Below are 22,076 nucleotides of genomic sequence, written 5' to 3' on the forward strand. Positions count from 1 at the left end.
TCCAAGTGGACCAACGTTGCCATTGAACGTTTTCTGATGAGACTGGGTTGGAGAATCACAAGGCTTGACACTACAACCAGATGCATTAATATATTTGTCCAAAAGTAATTTTGGGCTTCTGTTGGTTTTGAAGTCACAACCAGTGGATCACTGAGTCAGCGGCAGATCCACTAATCCAATCACATTGACTTTAGATATCATTCACAGTTGATTATTTAAAGAATTCAACAGTTCCCCCTGAAAGACACAGAAAAATATTCAATTTTTGTATCTTACCAACACTCAGACTGGAACACGCCATTTTGTGTTACTGTCCCTCTGCTCTACTAACTGAACTACCTGCTGTGCTGATTACCACCTGTGCAGTCTAAAAATAGATCTCACTGTCCCCCCTCCCCCCCTCCCTCTGCGTGTGTGACTCGCTGATTACGACAGCTGCGACGTGAGAGAGGGAGACATCTGACCTCAGGAGAACGTCCCGAACAAAATGCTCTAATTAAAAATCTATAACTCCTATCAGAAAAATGAAAACACCGTGAGAATCACAAGGCTTGGACGAACAAGGACATATCTATATTATTGTTTAGAGTAAAAAAAATGAGGCCGTGTGAGCAGTTTAGAAACGTACTTCTCATTTCATAAATTCTCCTCCGAGACTTATCATTACTTTTAATGGAAGAGACATTTTTTCACACTCTAGCACCGTCATCAAACAAATACTTGTTACTCAAAAACTATCAGTCCTATCTGGAAAATGAAAACATTTTGAGAATCACAAGAGTTTGCACTACAACCAGATATATTTTTCCGTGAGAGCTGAGAAATGGAGCCTTGGGAGCGATTTAAGTTTTATTTTTCAACTGTTGGTCGAATTTCTTATAAAAGTAATAGAACACTATTCGACGTAACTCCGCAGGTTTGTGGGAGGAGAAGCGCGCCAAACTAAAGACGGAAGAAGTATAAGAGCTAGAAAATTCCTCCTGCTGAGAAAATTCAAAATGGGTGCCTAGAATTTACCGGTTCCAGACTAAATATTTTGATTTTTTTGGGAAGAGAGACAGACTGTGTCAATTTGAGAGAGAGACAGAGAGGGACCCAGAGAGAGAGAGAGAGAGAATGGCTGGTAGTGCAATGCACTACCAGCCATGCAATGCACTGCCTAGGCACCCATAAAGCAGAATCCAAACCTCACCCCGCTTATGGAACCACATTTAAATTCAACATCTGGATTTTAATTTGGTTCTGAACCAATAAGGTCAAAAACATAATTTTAGATTTTCTTCATCGAGAATCTTTTTTAATGTAATGTTGCTGTTTACTTTTGTATTTCCTTTTCTTTTATATGTCTTTTTTTGTTATCTATATTGTATGTAAAGCACTTTGAAGTGAATTTCTAGAAAACAGTGATTCATAATTTATCAAAAATACTAATGATAAAAAGTCAAATGTAACCTCCTTGGTAGAGGTGATCATATTGTTATTATCTGGTGTCTGTGTTTTTCTATGACCCTTTTTATTTTTAATTCTGTTGATTTTGTCTGCAGGTAATTACACTGTAAAACCCATCAAGTTTGGCCTCCAGATTAACATCACAAGCTCTGCAGTTAACCCTGTTAATAACTCCATAATGATTCATGAAGAAGGGAAACCACAGACTGAAGCAAGATCCTCAGCTCCTCATTCCAATCCAAGTTCATCCCATGAAATCAAACAGCTGAAGCCCTGCACTAAATATGAGTTTAATGTGACACTTGACGATAAAGACCGACCAACACCCTGCGAACGCATGACTGTAAATGATCCCATTACAGATCCAATAAGTGAGTTAGAAGAATTTATGTTGGTTAAATTAATGTTTCAAATTAAAAGATAGTACTGTCAAACAAGCAGCTATTTGTTAATCCCTTGTGTATTTCAGGTGAACATGACATTGAAGATGCCAACTGCTACTTTACTGTGTGTTACCGAACTGGATGGGACATCAGCTCTTTACAAACGACCCCAGATATGATCCCAGATCTGCAATGTGGCAACAACACCGTCTGTTTCAAACCTGGTTCTGATGACATTTGCTCTATTATGACTTTCAACTTCAGTTCGAAAACCTGCACCAGCACTTCCTTTCAGCTCGACAGACACATCAAAATTCGCGGTATGCGTAACAGTTTGTACTGTTATTTTGAAATGCATTTCCTTTAGAACTTATTTCCTCATGTTTTATGTCTGCTCTTCTTTTTCCACAGATTTTTTAGATGTCAAAAATATAAATCAAACTGCTCCAACACAATTTCCTGTAAAATTTGAAACAAAATTACCTCCAAACTGCAACCTCTCCATTGATTACACCTGTCATAGTAAGTGGAAAGTCTTTGTGTGTCTGCAACATTATACATAGATTCACGTTGAAAGAGGTGATGATATTAATTTACTAATGTCCAGTTTCCCTTTAAACTGAAGTGACCTGCATTTTTCCAAGATTCTTAATTACTCACGAAAACATCAATGCAAAAAAAATGAGTGTGAAAATAAATATGATGTATTGTCTGAGCTCCTTGATGAACACATCAAACAGTGGTTTCCTACAAGTGAATTTACATTAATGAATATGGAATTTATCCCATTATAATTATTATATGATAGTATAATAATAAGATTAATAACATAATCAATGTGTCTTAAAGTTTTCTATCCTCGTCGAGGCTACTACCCAGAGTTTCACATATTCAATGAGACTAAGAATCTATCTGAGCTGGAGCCTTTCATGGACTACAAGTGTATCGGTCTCATCACGGACAAGAACAATGTCAACGTATACAACACAACTGAAGTTAAAGTCCGGATCGACTGTGGTATGTAGACGCTCACTGGACGACAGCTTCTGTCCTCAGACACTGGGGAGGGAATGACTGTGATGTCAGTTCTCAGGTCTCTGTTCCACATGTCTCACTTGTCCCAGCAGATCTCGAAATAGTCTTCACAAATACAAGCACCACCAACACATCCTCTCAGCTGACTTGGACCACGACCATTAACAGATGTAAAGACGTGATTCAGAAGCTTTTGTTCCACTGCCGCTGTGGAGATTCATACCAACGTGTATGGAGTAAGTGAAATAGATTATTTCCCTCATGCTTTTATTCTTTCTTGATTCTTTTCTTCACTTCTGAACAGCTCCCTTAAAGTGAATATAAATCATCTAGATCACCCCCAGATATGTTGACTTCAGATTTGCACAACAGGTGGAGGTGGAGTCGTGGCGGCCATCTTTATGTACAGTTTCATGTACACTAACAAAAACACTAACTATGCTCTGCCAATGCGAAAAACCTTTCAAACGTGAGTTGTCTGACTGAAATAGTTGAAGCTTGCAGGGCTGTATAGATGATATGAACTGATTAGTGAAAAATGTTCTTACTTAATGGGACCTTGACCCCCCCCCCCCCCTCCAAAAAAGCAGAAAACAAAGTGCTGTTTCATGTTGATTTAATTTTGAATCTGTTATCTAGAACATAAACTAACAGCTTGTGAAACTGTGTCACAGGTTCCAATCAGCCTTCAGGAGGAACCTGCAACATTACTGATCTGAAGCCATACAGGGTCTCCACCTGCTGGGTCCAACCCTACTACAACTACCGTCGAGTCGGCAACTCCTCTTCTGTGAAACAGAAAACTGAGATTGGAGGTCAGTGACAAACAGAATGAAACCAGATGAACCTTTTTTAGCACAACTAGAACAACACTCAGTGGAACTTATAACTGACCAACAGACTTCTTAAGAAACCATATTTAAAATCACCAGATCTGGATCTGCACCAAAATAAATATAATTCCCCTATTTCACTTCATTATACTGTTAAGTGTTGAAATATCACTTTTTTGGAGGACGCATACAGTGTTGTAACCGTTTTTCTTGAATTTCCTACAGTACCAGAGGATGTACATGATCTGAAGCTGGAGGTCAAAGACCATAATACGATCATTGTGACCTGCAATCATTCTCAAATCTTCAATGGACCTGAGAGAATATTCAAAGCACAACTTCATTATGGTGGTAGCTCTGTGGAAAGAAATGATGAAACATGTGAATTTGAATTCAAGAACCTGGAGTACTCTACGAAATACACTGTGAAGGTTTGAGTCTCCTTCTTTTTACCGTCACTGTTTTACTCCTTTTTTTCTAATGCTTTAATAAGTGACAGAAATATTCTCCATCTTTCCAGGTGACTGCTGCCAACCGTCTGTTTGAGAGCAACCCCGTCACAGAGCAAATTTCGACTGAATGTATGTTCCAGTTCAATCAATGCCTCCATTTATATCATGTTGCTTCGTTAAAGCAGATATTTCTTTTTTTACACATCTAATTCTATGAATTATGTTAATGTTGTTTTTCGTCAATCTCATTTAACAGATATGAACAAAACTGGAATTGTTTTTTACTTCTTCCTGACTCTCCTCACGTTTGTGTCTCTGCTGATGGTCGTCTCCAAGATCTATGACTTGAGCTGCGGGAAGTACCAGTAAGAATGAATCTGCATAAATCTTACATCAGTGTTCCTGTCAGATTGCCTCAGGCTTTTGTTTTTATTTATTTAAGATGAATAAACCTGTAGATTTTGTTCAACTGATAAGAAAATATCTACTTATTTACGTTACAGGAATAGTTTAATCACTGCATTTGAGTTGAGGGCACTTCACACATCAATGGTACTCTGCGCTGTATTTCACATCAGAGGGGCGGTGTGGCATAGGGGGTAGAGTGGGCGTTCTCCAACATGAAAGTTGCCGGTTCAATCCCCACTCTTCCCCATCTGCATGCCGAAGTGTCCTTGGCAAGATACTGAAATGGCCCCTCATAAACGTTGAGTGTACAAAAAATTAAAGTCGCTTTGGATAAAAGCGTCTGCAAAATGACATGCCCGAGCACTGACAGTGAAGCCCCATTGAAATTTTCAGGTAAATTAATTTGCTTTTTGAGGGCTTTAACATGCTCAAAACATACCAAAATTTGCTAAATTTACGTATTCTGGAGTATTTGGACATTTTGGGTGGTAAAAAACAGCACCACCTGGAACGCAGCCCCTAGGTTTCCCCACTACAGATCTTCACCAAAATTTTAACATAGGTGTATCGTGATCAGTCATACAAAAAAGCCTCGAGGAGCATTATGAAAAACGCAACAGGAAGCCCGCCATTTAGGATTTAGTGGCCAAGCTCTACGACAAGCTTTACTTGTCGTAGAGCTTTCATCAGATGAACTTAAAATGTAGGTGAATGTCATCACAACAAGTATTAAGATCTAAACTAACTCGTATGTATTTGGGATATTTCGGCTTCATTTTTTGGCAGTGGGAGGAAGTGTCATCCATCTTCAAAGAAAAATTCTCAAAAGTACACTTAATTTTACAATGTTGATTTCTCACCTTTTAGCCATTGTAAGTATAGATATTTAATTTTCAAATAAAAACTGAAATACCTCATAACATAGTTGTGTTGTAAGTCAAAATAATGCAGTTGAGAGCTGGAGCAGTTTTTAAACTGAATTTAGACATTTCTTTTTACCTTCATGTAGATGTTAGGTCAGAAAATACTGTTAATTTGCAATTGTTTAAAAAATAAGTAACAGATTTTTCTATTATAAATAAATGCAGCTGAAATAAATGTTTCAGCTGCATTATCACACCATAATAGCATATATTTGAAAATGAAAAGAACCCATGCACTGTTTAGTGTTATTTATAACCTTTCCCAAGAATGTACACATAAAAAATGTATATGCATATATTTTAGATGATTTAAGATGATCTTCAAGAAACTCACGAGTATTTGTTTTCTGTTGCCCTAAAAGGAAATCGGGTCTTTTGAAGGTGCCACCGCCTGACTCGGTGGAGGAGATGAACCCTGAAAACCCAGCATGTGTGTACGAGACACTTTCCTCAGAGAAAACCAATCAGGACAGTTGCTGCCTGATGGAGAAACCAGGTGACACAGGAGAGGAAACCCACCTTAACCTCACCTCGACCCGCCCACTCCCCTCCACGCAGACCAGTCCGCTGCATCTCGGAGCGAGTGAGCAGGAGGCTACTGTACAAAAGCTGTCTGTTTTAGAGAAAGATGTTCAGGAGCTGCAGAAGCTTCTCGGTCGAGACACAAAAAAGTCTCGAGGCAGCAAGGCAGCCCCAGCGAGCAGAGAGGTCGGCTGCCAGATGGAAATGACTGAGGTCGGTAGAGTTTACATCCAACATCTAAGGTTCATTATTTTGATGATAAGTTACAAAACTCAATAGGAATCGAAAGTTATATTGAAAGTGTTTTTACTGTGTCTGGAGTAGTTTGTGGTTCGTTCATTGTAAAATACCCAACGACATGATTTAGTTTGAATGATTCTTGAAGCAGCCTCCCTCACACTGTTCAGGTTAGCCCCCATAAACAGATCAGGGGACATGCTCATTTTATTTCACCCTTGAGAATATCAAACTGAATTGAGCGTCGACTAAAACATTCAAATATGAGAGGATAGAAATGCTTTATTCTTAATTTATTAGAATTATTCTTCTAAATAGGCTTCTCTCCTTCCTCTGCACCAAAGCTCTGCCTCATCCAGCCGCCCGGCCCTCATGCTGCCGGTCCAGGGTCACGGAGCGGTGCCTGGACTGAGGGAGCAGCACGAGCAGAGCAAACTCAGGAAGGAGAAAACTGAAGCTCAGAGCAGGGCGAGGGAGGATGACTGCGAGCCCTGTAAAGACAGCAGGTGTGTATGTCCTGCACAGACAAACACATCAAGCTTTTTGAGGCCTTTAACATGCTCAAATTCCACCAAAATTTGCAGAAAATTTGAAAGTGGCGAAAATGGAGGTGTCACCTGTGTAATTTGAGAGCTGCTTCTTTAGATAAGCTGTACAACTTCTGATTATGCAATTTAGTGTTGTATTACTGTTTGTTGCTTTTTAATAATTTTTAAAGCAATAATCTCACACAGCATTCACTCCACTCTTTTCAGTTCAGATCTTTATTGACCCTCAACAACAGAAATAAAAACTCTCTGTGGCAAAGCACCGTGGAAACTCACAAAAAACATGAACATTTCCCAATGTGTTCACATTTTAGAATATAGGACTAGATGGGGTTTATCACTTGTACGTTTTATGATTTATTCATTTTTGTGGCTGAGGGGTAGAGTGGTCGGCTGCTCGATCCCCAGTCTGACCTGAATGCCGAAGTGTCCTTGGGCAAGATGCTGAACCCCGAATGGAATAACAAAGTGCTGCGAATAGATACACTGTATGAATGTGTGTGTGAATGGGTGAATGTAAAACTGTACTGTAAAGAGCTTTGAGTGGTCATCAAGACTAGAAAAGCTCTATATAAATACAAAACCATTTACCATTTGGTCACCAGCAGTTGTGTTGTTGAAATCTTCGATAAGTGTAAAAAGCTTTACCCCTGAGTTGAGAACCTTTTCTACCATGTTTTCCTGAACGCATCATGAGACGGGGGGCAGCAGTTTTTCAGTTTCTATTTTATAGAATGAAATGTCTTCAGTCTGTCCAGCAGAGGCCGCTGTTACCTGGAGATCCCTGCAGGAGATTTATCCTCAAGAACAAAACAACTGATTAACTTTGTTCAAGCAAATTCAAACATTCTGATGAGAATCTAGTTTCAGGATCAGACTTTAAAAACCAGCTGGGATCCAAGTCAGACCTTAAAATAAATCAACGTATTTAAGTAGATACATTTAAATGTTCATGTAACGTATGTTTGGCATCTTTCTCGTTGTTCTTCTTTTTTAAGCAGTGGTCCATCACCGGGCTTTATCATATAAAAGTGGATGATGCGAATCTGCGAGAAAGCTCGTTGGTTCTGAGTGAAGTTCACAGCGGTTTGTTATCTCTCTAATAAAGGTCACTGTTTGAGACGTTACTCTTTGACCTCGATCTTGCAGGTGGTCTGGATGTCCCTGAAGGTGGAGCAGTCGAAGACGGCCGTGATCGTCTTCTTTCCCGTCTTGTAGGGATAAAAGAAGATGTTGATACGGAACTGTTGTTTTGGTTCCAGGTCCGGGAGCCTGTGAGAGACGCAGAGGACCATGAGGAGTTCTACATTTACAGCAGCAGCGTTTATTAGCAGCATTAAACTGGAAAACCTTTCAATATGGCAACTAAAGCTGAGAGTCGATCAACAAAACTCATTTAAAATGTGCTGGTTTTACATTTGCTTCATTTGCTTCATCAGCTGCGAGTTTAACGTTTGACAACATTAAGTTCTTTTGTTGTTTTTCATATCTTATTTTTTATTTTTATTAGTCCTGATGATATATAGAGAAATTTGAAATTAGTAATAAATGTATAATATATAGAGAAATCTGAATTTTTGTGTCGATTAATAATTGAAGCACGTGAAAACAAATAAAGCTTTTTTTTATTGCTCCAGGAATTTTCTTTGTGATTTCACTGTAAATAGAAATAAATGAGGTCGTCATTTAGTGCTTTAGTTACGTCTGATGAAGATTATTGTTACTTTATCATTTTATCACAGATTAGCTGCAGGATTCAAGCCAATGTTTGATCATTTATATAAAACAACTTTACACACACACACACACACACACACACACACACACACACACACACACACACACACACACACTCACACATACACAAAAGCACACACACACATACACACACACACACACACACACACACACACACACACACACACACACCTACCTGCAGTCCTCCTCCTTTTTAAAAACTCCACTTCCAGACAGAGTCAGTGTGCATCCCGTCAGCATCTCGTCTGCCGGGTTCTCCTACTCCACTGGTTTCTTGTTGCAGTCTGGTCGTACTGGAAACCTGGAACACCTGGGACGGACAGTTCTGGAGAAGATTCAAAGTTGATCCACACAAAGAAAACGTAAGAGTTTTTTTTTAAACACTTCCAGGATCCAGAAGAAGATTCACCTTCCCCAGGCTGCATGGTCTCCTCCTTCACCTCGGACTGGATGTTCCCGGCCGAGGAGCCGTTGTAGCTCATGGCCTGGACGCTGATGTTGATGGACAGCAGCCTGGAGAAGGTGGACTTGCTGTGCAGCAACAGCTTCATGCTCTTGTCCTTCCCGTTCATTGGTTCGGACAACTGCAACAAATGAACTACAAATAAGTCACTGTGTCTGAACCTTGTCCTCTCACTACCGGGGTCCCTCAAGGTTCTGTCCAGGGTCCTCTCCTCTTCTCTTTGTACACCAACTCTCTCGGCTCTGTCATTCACTCACATGGTTTTTCCTACCATAGCTATGCTGATGACACCCAACTATTCCTGTCCTTTCTCCGATCAGAAACCGAGGCAGCAGCACGAATCTCTGCTTGTCTTACAGACAACTCTCAGTGGATGTCTCAACACCACCTGAAGATCAACCTTGACAAGACTGAACTACTTTCCTTCCAGGGAAAGACTCTCCCAAACAAGACCTGACTATTAACTTTGACAACTCTGTGTTAACCCCCACTCTGACGGCTAGGAACCTGGGCGTAACACTGGATAGCCAACTCTCCCTTACTGCCAACATTACTGCAACAACACGGTCCTGTAGATTCATGCTGTACAATATCAGGAGATTACGCCCCCTTCTATCTCAGAAGGCGGTGTAGGTTCTGGTCCAGGCTCTGGTCATCTCACGCCTACACTACTGTAACTCTCTCCTGGCAGAAGGTCCCTTTGACTAAAGGATGAAAACCACACTCAGCAGGTACATTGGGCTTCATGTTATTAAATACCATACACTGAGGGTGTGGTGTCTCCTTGATTCACCTCAGTGAACCTGCTGAGCCCAGAACAATCAACATTATTTTGGATGCTGACATTTACATATACTTTGATTTTTACCTCCAATGAGGAAGCTACGCCCCTGTCCATTTGTGTGTTGGTTTGTTGGTTTGTTTAAAAGTTTGTTGGTTGTTTAATCTCCCTCCATTAAGTTTAGACAATCACTAAACTTAAGGGAGGAATGTGGTATGAGTTTAACAATCTGTTAACACTCGATACGTGCAAATTAAACTGATAACAGATCATGATACTAACACTACAGTTTTCACCTTGTGGCAGATGATTATATTTTTGATTTAGTCGACACATTGAGCTGTGGAAAATAACTGAAATTTGACGATTAAAATCACATTATATATGTTTATGATGAACTCTTTAGAAACAGGACACTGGTGAACAAACCCATAAAGTTGTTTCATCTCTAAATACTTTACTGTACCAGTATTTACACTTAGGTCAGATTTGGGAGCCTGGCAACTTTAAAAATCATGACTGTACAGGGTTGTTTGACTTGGACACACACATTAAGCAACATGGAGATAAAAGAGTAATGAGGGCCTTGTGTGAATCTCATGAACATGATGCTGCTTGCCTACGAGCCACTTCCTGATTAGAAGAATCTACAATATACTCTCAGAAGTGGAAATAACCAAATATCATATGTTTCAGTGTCTTAGGAGGAAATCCGTATTTAGACCATCGTCCTAAAAATGTGAGGTCATTGTTGGAAACATTGTCTGTTCCTATAATGGGTTCAAGCTTATTTCCACAGAAAGAATTGATGTGAGTTGATCTCTGGGTTCTCGTCTTTGTTTCGTAGACTCGTCGGTCTATAACTGCGGTTAAACTTCAGCTATTAAGCATGTTTCCAAAAGTGTAATACAGCTAAAATAACCCTTGAATTTCAGCTAAACTTCTTTCTTTTCTTATTATTATTCTGAATAGTTTCACACTTTCACACACTTTCAAAGCAAGTGAAGATACGACGTGAGACTTCCTGTTCTTGGCTGCGTAGCCTAAAATGAAGCTTCCTGTCAATGGGCGTTAAGGTGAAGGCAGCCTCTTTTCAATGTGACTTGCACTCGCTCGACTTGAAACCAGAGGCGAGGTTCAGGGTTTGGGGAACAAGACGAAGAAGGAGAGGAAGAAGCGGCAACTGATGAGACAGAAAACATATGTTGAGAACTTACTTCTCTCTTAGGGTCGTGTTAAGAATTTTAATTAAGCTTTGATCAGGCGTCTTGAGATCTGCCGGTCGGTCCCCTCTAGGATTGTGCTGTGTGGTCGTGGCAGGAACACGCCCTGACTCCTGGATATGGCAGGTCTCCGTGGTGTCAAGATCCTGCTGCTCTGGGCTGGAATCATTGGTTTGGCCAAATGTAAGTTATCGTCTGTAATGTAATAGTAACGTTGAGTCCTGGCACGTGTCATGAAAGTATTAAAATCTAGGGGAAAAAATCTGTAAATTACGTAAAACAAGCTCACGAACTTGAAACGTCAGCACTCTAACTGTAAAACAACTGAGGACAGGAATGACAGACATACTGTACCTCAAGTCTTTGAGTTTGTGCAACTTCACGTTTCTTCAACTTTCCAAACCTAAGAACACGAAACAGAACAAGTGTTTGTGTGTGTGTGTGTGTGTGTGTGTGTGTGTGTGTGTGTGTGTGTGTGTGTGTGTGTGCATGTATGTGTGTGTGTGTGTGTGCATGTATGTGTGTGTGTGTGTGTGTGTGTGCGTGTATGCATGTGTGTGTGTGCGTGTATGTGTGTGTGTATGCACGTGTGTGTGTGCGTGTGTGTGTGTGTGTGTGTGTGTGTGTGGTGGTTTGTAAGTTTGGTTGGGGGGGTTGCTGGACAGATATGACATGAGTTTTTGGTGGGGTGTCTCTGCAAGCTCTTCACTTCAACCCCAGTGGCTGTGTGTTTGTGTGTGCATGTGCATGCGTAAATGACTTCGGAATGCTTGGAGAGGAAAAACACGTTGTACGATTAGAGCAGATTGTGGTTGTGATTAAACTTTGTTTCACACGCTGCCCTGAAGACACAGAAAAAGAAAGAACCAAAAGACAGAGAAAGCTTCACTTTTGGTTAAGAGGTTGACAATGAAACGTAAAAACTTCATAAAGAGGAAGTTACAGTGGCCTTTTTTTTTCTGTCCAGGTCTATGGAAGCCCAACGCAGTTCAAATTAAGAAACACAACTTCATCAATTTGAAGGACACAACACAATTTAATACAGACAGCGCGGCAAATAGGGAAAAAATGACACCGGGAAAAAGTGATGAACCTGTCTGTAGGTCAATGCTTTGCCACGTTACTGAAGTCTGCTACTCATCAGTGGTGAGACAGCTTCACAAAGCATTGAACTGTTTCCGGTAAATAAATGAAACGTAATACATGTGGAGTGTGGTAGAAACTAGTCATGGCTTATATGAAAACCATAATCCAAATAAAACAAAGGTGGAAGTGGTCAAGTCAAAGTTGTTCGGGTAAAGCGAGCAGTCGCTTGTGAAAAATACCCCTAAAATTGGCTGTTAAAATGAGGGTCTTGGCTACTTGAAGTGTTAGACATCAGGTGCTTGGAGCCTCCGAACAGGAAGAACACACCTGTACCATCACACCTCAAATAGACAAGACTCTAATATTCAATCAGCAACACTTTCAGCAGGTTTGTGTTATTCGTTCAAACGCTTGTCTGACACATCCCAGCCACCGTAGTTAAGCATCATATCAGGTAAGACTGTTGGCAGTCAAGTGAAGGTGACCTCCATCGTGCTCTCCTTCCTGCAGACAATGCTCCCACTGCCTCACCTACAACCAGCGACACAAAAGTCCCTCCGTCCCTGACCTCACCTGAAGTCACCTGGCTCAACACCACAGTGGATAACACCACCCGAGGTTGAAATTTTCTCTTTCAACACATGAGAGTGTGATGAAAATATGTATTAATGTGAGTTCAGACAGCAGACAGTGACAGCAGCACTTGTTACTGTGAGTTGTATCTGCTCCAAGTGACTCAGAGATTGAAGACATTTTGTCATAGTTACAACTGATTATTTCACAGATGTTGCTTGATCATGTAGTGATGATTTGTTTTTCTCTTTTCTCCTTGAAGTGCGTCGCTCTACAGCTCCACCGCTAGAGTGTGAGTATCAGTTCATGAAATCATATATTCTCTAGAACAGGAGTCTTCAACGATTTTCAGGCCAAGGACCCCCAAACTGGGGAGAGATGGAGCAGGGACCCCCTATTATACATTGTATAAAATTGTGTTTTATATTAAACTGGGCCTAGTGCCATATATAGACATAGCTACCCTGTTATTGTGCATTCAATACTAAGCTATTCATATATTACAAAGGTTCATATATTCATGTTTTTAATTTAAACATTGCAAGGTGCAAAGTACAGGGTGGCCATGCCACTATCATTTATAAGCATACATCTCGCATACAAAACTGAGCTATTAAAATAATTCACAGATTCATGTTTAATGTTCATATTTTTTTTTTTATCTATATTGTATGTAAAGCACTTTTATGTGAATTTCTAGAAAACAGTGATTCATAATTTATCAAAAATACTAATGATAAAAAGTCAAATGTAACCTCCTTGGTAGAGGTGATCATATTGTTATTATCTGGTGTCTGTGTTTTTCTATGACTCGTTTTATTTTAATTCTGTTGATTTTGTCTGCAGGTAATTACACTGTAAAACCCATCAAGTTTGGCTTCCAGATTAACATCACAAGCTCTGCAGTTAACCCTGTTCCTACCTCCATAATGATTCATGAAGAAGGGAAACCACAGATTGAAGCAAGAGCCTCAGCTCCTCATTCCAATCGAAGTTCATCCCATGAAATCAAACAGCTGAAGCCCTGCACTAAATATGAGTTTAATGTGACACTTGACGATAAAGACCGACCAACGCCCTGCGAATGCATGACTGTAAATGATCCCATTACAGATCCAATAAGTGAGTTAGAAGAATTTATGTTGGTTAAATTAATGTTTCAAATTAAAAGATAGTACTGTGTGTAAAACAAGCAGATATTTGTTAACCCCTCGTGTATTTCAGTGAAAGAGGACATTGAAGATGCCAACTGCAGCTCTACCAGCAGCAAATCCGTGTGTTACCGAACTGGATGGGACATCAGCTCTTTACAAACGACTCCAGATATGATCCCAGATCTGCAATGTGGCAACAACACCGTCTGTTTCAAACCTGGTTCTGATGACATTTGCTCTATTATGACTTTCAACTTCAGTTCGAAAACCTGCACCAGCACTTCCTTTCAGCTCAACAGACACATCAAAATTCGCGGTATGCGTAACAGTTTGTACTGTTATTTTGAAATGCATTTCCTTTAGAACTTATTTCCTCATGTTTTATGTCTGCTCTTCTTTTTCCACAGATTTTTTAGATGTCAAAAATATAAATCAAACTGCTCCAACACATTTCCTGTAGAATTTAAAGCAGAATTACCTCCAAACTGCAACCTCTCCATTGATTACACCTGTCATGGTAAGTGGAAGGTCTTTGTGTGTCTGCAACATTATATATAGATTTACATTGAAAGAGGTGATGACATTAATTTACTAAGTGACCTACATTTTTCTAAGATTCTTAATTACTCACGAAAACATCAACGCAAAAAAATGAGTGTGAAAATAAATATAATGTATTGTTCTGAACTCCTTTATGAACACATCAAACAGTGGTTTCCTACAAGTGAATTTACATTAATGAATATGGAATTTATCCCATTATAATTATTATATGATAGTATAATAATATTAATAACATAATCAATGTGTCTTAAAGTTTTCTATCCTCGTCGAGGCCACTACCCATGGTTTGACAGATTCAATGAGACTAAGAATCTATCTCAGCTGGAGCCTTTCATGGACTACGAGTGTATCGGTCTCATCAAGGACAAGAACAATGTCAACGTATACAACACAACTGAAGTTAAAGTCCGGATCGACTGTGGTATGTAGACGCTCACTGGACGACAGCTTCTGTCCTCAGACACTGGGGAGGGAACGACTGTGATGTCAGTTCTCAGGTTTGTGTTCCACATGTCTAACTTGTCCCAGCAGATCTCAAAATAGACTTCACAATTACAAGCACCACCAACACATCCTCTCAGCTGACCTGGACCACGACCAGTAACAGATGTAAAAACGTGATTCAGAATCTTCCGAAGCTTTCGTTCCTCTGCCGCTGTGGAGATTCATCCCAACGTGTAAGGTGTAAGTGAAATAGATTACTTCCCTCATGCTTTTATTCTTCCTTGTTTCTTTTCTTCACTTCTGAAGATGCTGGAGATGGTTTCACTCATTCGTTGAAGTATAGAAATGTAATGTGGACATTTCGATCATTTACATTGCTCCACGCTAAAATTTACATTCTGCCAATGTGAAAAACATTTCAACCGTGAGTTGCCTGACTGAAATAGTTTAAGCTTCCAGGGCTGCATTGATGATATGAAATGATTAGTGGAAAATGTTTTTACTTAATGGGAAACTTGACCCCCCCCCAAAAAAGCAGAAACCAAAGTGCTGTTTTATGTTGCTATAATTTTGTATCTGTTATCTAAAACATAAACTAACATCTTCTGAAAAGGTCTCCTAGGTTTCAAACAGCCTTCAGGAGGAACCTGCAACATTACTGATCTGAGGTCATACAGGGACTACACCTGCTGGGTCCAACCCACCTACAACAGACGGGATGTGGGGACCCGTTTTTCTGTTCAACAGAAAACTCAGATTGGAGGTCAGTGACAAACAGAATGAAACCAGTTGATCTTTTTGTAGCACAACTAGAACGGCACTCAGTGGAACTAATACCTGACCAACAGACTTCTTAGGAAACCACATTTAAATTCACTAGATCTGGATTCTTATTTGGATCTGCACCAAAATAAATAAAAGTCCTTTATTTCACTTCAATATACTGTTAAGTGTTGAATATAACTTTTTTTGAGGACACATACAGTGTTGTAACCGTTTATTCTTGAATTTCTTATAGTACCAGAGGATGTACATGCTCTGAACCTGGAGGTCAAAGACCGTAATACGATCATTGTGAAATGCCGTCCTGGAAAATCCTTCAATGGACCTGAGGGAGTATTCAAAGCACAACTTGTTGATGGCAGTAGCATTGTGCAGAAAAATTGGACAAAATGTGAATTTGAATTCAAGAACCTGAAGTACTCTACGAGCTACACAGTGAAGGTTTGAGTCATCCTTCTTTTTACCGTCACTGTTTTAATCCTAATTTTTCTTCTAATGCTTTTAAAAGATTCTCCATCTTTCCAGGTGACTGCTGCCAACAGTCTGTTTGAGAGCAACCCCGTCACAAAGCAAATTTCTACTGAATGTATGTTCCATTTCAATCAATGCCTCCATTTATATCATGTTGCTTCATTAAAGCAGAGATTTCTCTTTTTACACATCTAATTCTATGCATTATGTTAATGCTGTTCTTCATTAATCTCATTTTACAGATGACAGAGTTGGAATTGCTTTTCACGTCTTCTACATCCTCCTCACGTCTGTGGCTCTGCTGCTCGTCGTCTACAAGATCTATGACTTGAGGCGCGGAAAGTCCCAGTGAGAATGATTCTGCATAAATCTTACATCAGTGTTTCTGTCAGATTGCCTCAGGGTTTTGTTTTTATCATTTTATTTATTTAAGATGAATAAACCTGCAGATTTAGTTCCACTGATAAGAAAATATCTTCTTATTTACGTTACAAGAATAGTTCTATCACTGCACTTCACACAGGAACATCATCAGTGGAACTCTGCTCTGGATTTAACATCATCTAATTAGGGCCCGAGACAGTGAGGCCCTATTGAAATATTAAGGATTATACATTTTTTGTTCAGGCAAATGAATTGGCTTTTTGAGTGCTGTTTTAACATGCTCAAATTCTTTCCAAAATTTTCAGAAAACTAAAAAGTGGTGAAAATGTAGGTGTCACCGTTGTATTTTGAGAGCTGCTTCTTCAGATAAGCTGTACAACTACTGATTATGCTATGTAGTGTTGTATAAATGTTTGTTGTTTTTAAATAATTTATAAAGCAATAATCTGACACAGCATTCAATCAACACTTTTCAGTTAAGATCTTTATTCACCCCCAACAACAGAAAGAAAAACTCCTTGTGGCAAAGCACCGTGGAAACTCACAAAAAACATGAACCTTTCCTATTGTGTTCACATTTTAGAATATAGGACAAGATAGTGAATGTCCCTTGTACGTTTGAAGATTTATTCATTTTATTTGGTCACCAGCAGTTGTGTTGTTGTCTTGACTTGGCCTGAATTCTTCGATGAGAGTAAAAAGTTTTACCCCTGAGTTGAGAACCTTTTCTACCATGTTTTCCTGAACGCATCATGAGACGGGGAGCCGCAGTTGTTGGGTTTCTATTTTAGAGAATGAAGAGTTTGTTTTCAGTCTGTCCAGCAGAGGCCGCTGTTACCTGGAGATCCCGGCCGGAGATTTATCCTCAAGAACAAAACAACTGAATAACTTTGTTCAAGCAAATTCAAACATTCTGATGAGAATCTAGTTTCAGGATCAGACTTTAAAAACCAGCTGGGATCCAAGTCAGACCTTAAAAGAAATCAACGAATTTAAGTAGATACATGTAAATGTTCATGTGTCGTATGTTTGGCATCTTTCTCGTTTTCTTCTTTTTTAAGCAGTGGTCCATCTCCAGGCTTTATCATATAAAAGTGAATAATGAGTTGCTTCGAGAAAGCTTTTTGGTTCTGAGTGAAATTCACAGCGGTTTGTTGAAAAGCTTTTTGTACCCTGCACCGATATTTGACTGAGAAACACATGTTTGTTATCTCTCTTATTGAGGTAACTGAATGAAGTGAAAGTTAAAGCTGTTTTTAGAGCCGCAGTGAACTCTAGACATTTTCCTGAAATAGCGGAGGAATGTCCGGAACAATCACAGCGAGCGAGAGTGTGTGTTTGTTGATAACTTTCGTGACACGGGACGCATCGGACCCAGACAAACCTGAACATGAGCTCAATAAATCTCCTTTAAGCCGCCGAAGATTTTAGCTTTTTTTTGTTTTAGCTTGTGACCTTAGAACGAGACTCTGCGGAGTTGAGACGTTACTCTTTGACCTCGATCTCGCAGGTGGTCTGGATGTCCCTGAAGGTGGAGCAGTCGAAGACGGCCGTGATCGTCTTCTTTCCCGTCTTGTAGGGATAAAAGAAGATGTTGATACGGAACTGTTGTTTTGGTGCCAGGTCCGGGAGCCTGTGAGAGACGCAGAGGACCATGAGGAGTTCTACATTTACAGCAGCAGCGTTTATTAGCAGCATTAAACTGGAAAACCTTTCAATATTACAACTGAAGCTGAGAGTCGATCAACAAAACTCATTTAAAATGTGCTGGTTTTACATTTGCTTCATTTGCTTCATCAGCTGCGAGTTTAACGTTTGACAACATTAACTTCTTTTGTTTTGTTGTTTTTCATATCTTTTATTTTTTATTTCTTTGAGTCCTGACGATATATAGAGAAATTTGAAATTAGTAATAAATGTATAATATATAGAGAAATCTGAATTTTTGTGTCGATTAATAATTGAAGCACGTGAAAACAAATAAAGCTTTTTTTTAATGCTCCAGGAATTTTCTTTGTGATTTCACTGTAAATAGAAATAAATGAGGTCGTCATTTAGTGCTTTAGTTACGTCGGATGATGATTATTGTTACTTTATAATTTTATCACAGATTAGCTGCAGGATTCAAGCCAATGTTTGATCATTTATATAAAACAACTTTACACACACACACACACTCACACACACACTCACACTCACACTCACACACAAACTCCTACCTGCAGTCCTCCTCCTTTTTAAATATTCCACTTCCAGACAGAGTCAGTGTGCATCCCGTCAGCGTCTCGTCTACCGGGTTCTTGAAAATCAATACTCCACTGGTTTCTTGTTGCAGTCTGGTCGTACTGGAAACCTGGAACACACACATTTGAACTTTTTAACATGTTGTTCGAATGCGCCCGACAGAACCTGCACGTCTGAGATGATTTACAGAAACAACAAGGTTTTTTGATGTACTGACTGTTAAGGTGAAAGGAGGATCCGTCAGCACAATGTCATTCTCCGCCAGGTAGACTTGCTCCGGCTTGTATTTGTCATTGACCATGGCTGTGACCTTCATGCTGTCACACTCCACCATGAGCTTGTGATAGGCCGAGAACGGGACCAGGATGGGGACGGACAGTTCTGGGGGAGATTCAAAGTTGGTTCACACAAAGAAAATGTAAGAGTTTTTTTTTAAACACTTCCAGGATCCAGAAGAAGATTGACCTGTCCCAGGCTGCATGGTCTCCTCCTTCACCTCGGACTGGATGTTCCCGGCCGAGGAGCCGTTGTAGCTCATGGCCTGGACGCTGATGTTGATGGACAGCAGCCTGGAGAAAGTGGACTTGCTGTGAAGCAACAGCTTCATGCTCACGTCCTTCCCGTTCATTGGTTTGGACAACTGGAACAAATGAAGTAGGAATAAGACACGGAAGCAGGTTTATGTTCAGTCACACATTGGATATGAAAACTTTAGCTTTACAGAATAAACAACCTGGAAAGATTTGCATTAATGTTTATATTGTCCATTAAAAAGCTGATGTTTATTTCCAGGTTATATATTTTTATTAAGATTAAAGTTTAAATGTTAAATATCAAGACTTGATTGAAAGTTGTGATACCAACAGAATTAATCAGTTTCTAAAGCTCTAGAAAAACTCGCAGTTTCAGTTCACGTATATTTTTTCCAGACTCATATTAGGTCATCGTGACCTAGTATGAGTCTGGAAATAAGCTTCCCAGCTTCTGTGACGTACCTCCTCAAATCGCATGGACACATCGGAGGGTGGCGTGACCTCCGGGACGCCCTCACCTGCTCCTCCCGAGGTATCGATCACTGCCCCGTTCCCCTCCGTCTCTTCACCTGCTCCTCCCGAGGTATCGATCACTGCCCCGTTCCCCTCCGTCTCTTCACCTGCTCCTCCCGTCTGATTCTCTGCTCCTGTGTCATTCTCCGTCTCCACCCCGCTGTCCCCCTCCTCCTTGTCTATGGTGAGGTCTCTGGTGAGGGCGTACTTGAAGACGTCCCTCTCCTTGTCGGACCCTGTGAGGGGGGCACACTGATTTGATCAAAGGACACGTTGAATAAATGTTTCTCAAAGGTTTTTTGTTTAAACCAGAAATAACCATATTTGGAAGTGCGGGGGAGGGGGCTGACAAAGAGCTTGAGGACACTAGCTGTCATTGGACAGGAATAGCTGTCAATCACACGATATCAACACCCCAATGCATCATAATTTACGAAATGAACATCAGCTGTATAGAAGACACAAATGTTTACTGACGCTATAAAGTGACAAGTAGAAATAGAAACAAAGAGTGGAGTTGCCCTCTGCTGGTCATTCAAGAGAACAAAGGTTTTCAGGAACTTTCACTTTCCGGAACTGGAATTACGTCAATTTCTCTAAACAGTCTGTGGTATCGGCGAGAACATATCACTCTGGTACGAGCCAGGGCCTTTGACTTCCACACAAGCACCACAGGAACAACCTGAGTCCTGCCCAGCGGCACCACAACAGACTGAGACTATCACTGACCTGGAATCAGTCCCCTTGTACAGTGCATTTGAACAGTGGTGCAACAACATTGTGTGGTTTTGAATGTCTGCTCCTGCTGCTGAAGTGAACCCACCCTCCTTGTGCTTGTAGGTGTCGGTGATGTTCCTCCTCTTTCTCAAGCCGACAGACTTGGTGGAGATGTTCTGACCGATTCTCTTGGTGTCGGAGAAGATCTTCATTTTCGAGCCGTCAGCTTTGACCTGAAACACGCACAGAAACCACAAAAGGGTTAAATTTCCCGAAACACACGGAAACTGTCGAATTAAAACGCTGATGAAACCATCACCTCCTTGGCAGAGGTAAGAAACGGCCTATAGGAAAATCTACATCTCAATTTTATAAATGTACGGGTGTGAATGGGTGAGTTCTAACGTTCACACACTGTTGGTTTAGAAAGTAACGTCACAATGACAAAGGTGTAATATCTATAATGCAGCTAAGTTTAAATACAATCACATCTCTGTAATGTTACATTGTAAATTGTGAAATGAAGAGGTGAAGGCTCATCCTGTGTCCTGATACAAGATCGTGATCTTTTCAGTCTCAGAATCTGTATTTCCCTAAGTTGTGAGTTTCTCTGCTCACTGACCAGCCAGTCCACACAGTCCGCGTTGACCTCAGCGAAGATGAACGGGATGTCGTACTTCAGGTCGATGTTTCCGCTCCGGATGGCTTTGACCGAGGCTGGACCGCAGCAGTAAACACCTGCGCAAAGACAAACCATAAAAGTCGTCACATAAAAAAATTAATCCTCTGTTAACAGCAAACCCAAAGTCATTAAAGTCACAAGAATCTGTAAGATTCTGGGGGGTTTTCACGATGAAAACCCAAAGAAGAGATTTATTGAGTATCAGGAAACAAAAATGTCACATCAGAAAGAGGTCAGCAAGTAACGTTAGCACCAGAAACAAGGTCAACCCGGTCGTTACCATTGCTCTTCTCCTGTGGTGTCGGATCCAGAACTTGCCATCCGTCGTACTTATCACCTTCCTCCAGGTCTGGACGTTTCATCCAGCCCTCCACCCACACATGGTAGTTCCTGAAACACACCACATCACTCAGATTCGGCAGCAGGTCGGGAGACAACAACCCAATAGAAGAGATTTAAGGGCCAGAAATCGATCTGGGAAATCTGTGAAATCCATTGGTGGGTGGGGACCAAAGCAGGAGCTCATAGGGATGTTAAAACTCATCGGATGGACACAAACACGACTTCGTTTTCAAAGTAAGGAGTTGCAGAATCTCACCAAACACTGTCAGGAGATTTTTTCCCTGCGACACCGTAGTCTGCGTGGTACACGTCGATGATCAGATTTTTGTTAGTGTCGTGGGCTGACTCGTAGTTGGAGACCACGCGGCAGGGGATGCCCAGCAGACGCATCACTGGAACCAACACAAAGTCATTTCAAATAAGTTTGTACCAGTTGAATTTGAACTTTGCAGCTTCTTTAAGCAACATGGAACAATCTTCTCAGCTCATTGAGCTGAGAAGATTGTTCCTGTGTAAACGCACCTGCTGAGAAAAAAGAAACTGGCAAAGACAGAAGGGAAGCGACCAAAAG

At 40.5% G+C, this 22,076-nt stretch overlaps 4 protein-coding genes and 1 long non-coding RNA gene across 8 annotated transcripts in view; 3 read left to right on the top strand and 2 right to left on the bottom strand.

Moving 5' to 3' along the window:
- Positions 1 to 8,424, top strand: part of LOC128449458 (receptor-type tyrosine-protein phosphatase C) — a 101,730-nt gene extending 93,306 nt beyond the window's left edge. Inside the window, exons 6-14 of one of the 2 annotated variants that reach the window (XM_053432670.1) lie at positions 2,244 to 2,354; positions 2,682 to 2,849; positions 2,960 to 3,103; positions 3,542 to 3,682; positions 3,926 to 4,131; positions 4,221 to 4,281; positions 4,409 to 4,517; positions 5,837 to 6,748; positions 7,940 to 8,424. In XM_053432670.1, the coding sequence (XP_053288645.1) occupies positions 2,244 to 2,354; positions 2,682 to 2,849; positions 2,960 to 3,103; positions 3,542 to 3,682; positions 3,926 to 4,131; positions 4,221 to 4,281; positions 4,409 to 4,517; positions 5,837 to 6,284 (1,388 nt within the window). In that variant the 3' untranslated portion in view covers positions 6,285 to 6,748; positions 7,940 to 8,424. The remainder of the gene's footprint in view (positions 1 to 2,243; positions 2,355 to 2,681; positions 2,850 to 2,959; positions 3,104 to 3,541; positions 3,683 to 3,925; positions 4,132 to 4,220; positions 4,282 to 4,408; positions 4,518 to 5,836; positions 6,749 to 7,939) is intronic. The other variant, XM_053432644.1, reaches the window with a different exon arrangement.
- LOC128449489 (protein-glutamine gamma-glutamyltransferase E) overlaps positions 1 to 22,076 on the bottom strand; it is a 65,774-nt gene that overhangs the window by 30,560 nt on the left and 13,138 nt on the right. Inside the window, exons 7-16 of one of the 3 annotated variants that reach the window (XM_053432703.1) lie at positions 21,762 to 21,897; positions 21,444 to 21,553; positions 21,104 to 21,219; positions 20,588 to 20,714; positions 19,821 to 20,000; positions 19,714 to 19,769; positions 19,184 to 19,358; positions 18,936 to 19,099; positions 18,694 to 18,827; positions 16,932 to 18,107 (exon numbers count right to left, since the gene is read on the bottom strand). In XM_053432703.1, coding sequence (XP_053288678.1) covers positions 17,960 to 18,107; positions 18,694 to 18,827; positions 18,936 to 19,099; positions 19,184 to 19,358; positions 19,714 to 19,769; positions 19,821 to 20,000; positions 20,588 to 20,714; positions 21,104 to 21,219; positions 21,444 to 21,553; positions 21,762 to 21,897 — 1,346 coding nt within the window. In that variant the 3' untranslated portion in view covers positions 16,932 to 17,959. Of the gene's footprint in view, positions 1 to 16,931; positions 18,108 to 18,693; positions 18,828 to 18,935; positions 19,100 to 19,183; positions 19,359 to 19,713; positions 20,001 to 20,587; positions 20,715 to 21,103; positions 21,220 to 21,443; positions 21,554 to 21,761; positions 21,898 to 22,076 lie in introns of those variants that run through there. The other 2 variants (XR_008339882.1, XM_053432691.1) reach the window with 2 other exon arrangements.
- ccndbp1 (cyclin D-type binding-protein 1) overlaps positions 1 to 22,076 on the bottom strand; it is a 61,118-nt gene that overhangs the window by 17,448 nt on the left and 21,594 nt on the right. The window lies entirely within an intron of this gene.
- Positions 10,865 to 15,077, top strand: LOC128449557 (uncharacterized). The gene is made up of 8 exons (XM_053432795.1): positions 10,865 to 11,198; positions 12,612 to 12,719; positions 12,937 to 12,966; positions 13,521 to 13,796; positions 13,899 to 14,144; positions 14,236 to 14,345; positions 14,646 to 14,813; positions 14,924 to 15,077. The coding sequence occupies exons 1-6, from the start codon at positions 11,135 to 11,137 to the stop codon at positions 14,286 to 14,288; spliced, it is 777 nt and encodes a 258-aa protein (XP_053288770.1). The 5' UTR covers positions 10,865 to 11,134; the 3' UTR covers positions 14,289 to 14,345; positions 14,646 to 14,813; positions 14,924 to 15,077.
- Positions 15,436 to 18,471, top strand: LOC128449580 (uncharacterized). The gene is made up of 5 exons (XR_008339885.1): positions 15,436 to 15,599; positions 15,855 to 16,060; positions 16,145 to 16,205; positions 16,333 to 16,438; positions 17,985 to 18,471. It is a non-coding gene; the product is annotated as an uncharacterized LOC128449580 (long non-coding RNA).

Source organism: Pleuronectes platessa, chromosome 2 (assembly GCF_947347685.1).
Source record: "Pleuronectes platessa chromosome 2, fPlePla1.1, whole genome shotgun sequence".
Taxonomy (NCBI): Eukaryota; Metazoa; Chordata; class Actinopteri; order Pleuronectiformes; family Pleuronectidae; genus Pleuronectes; species Pleuronectes platessa.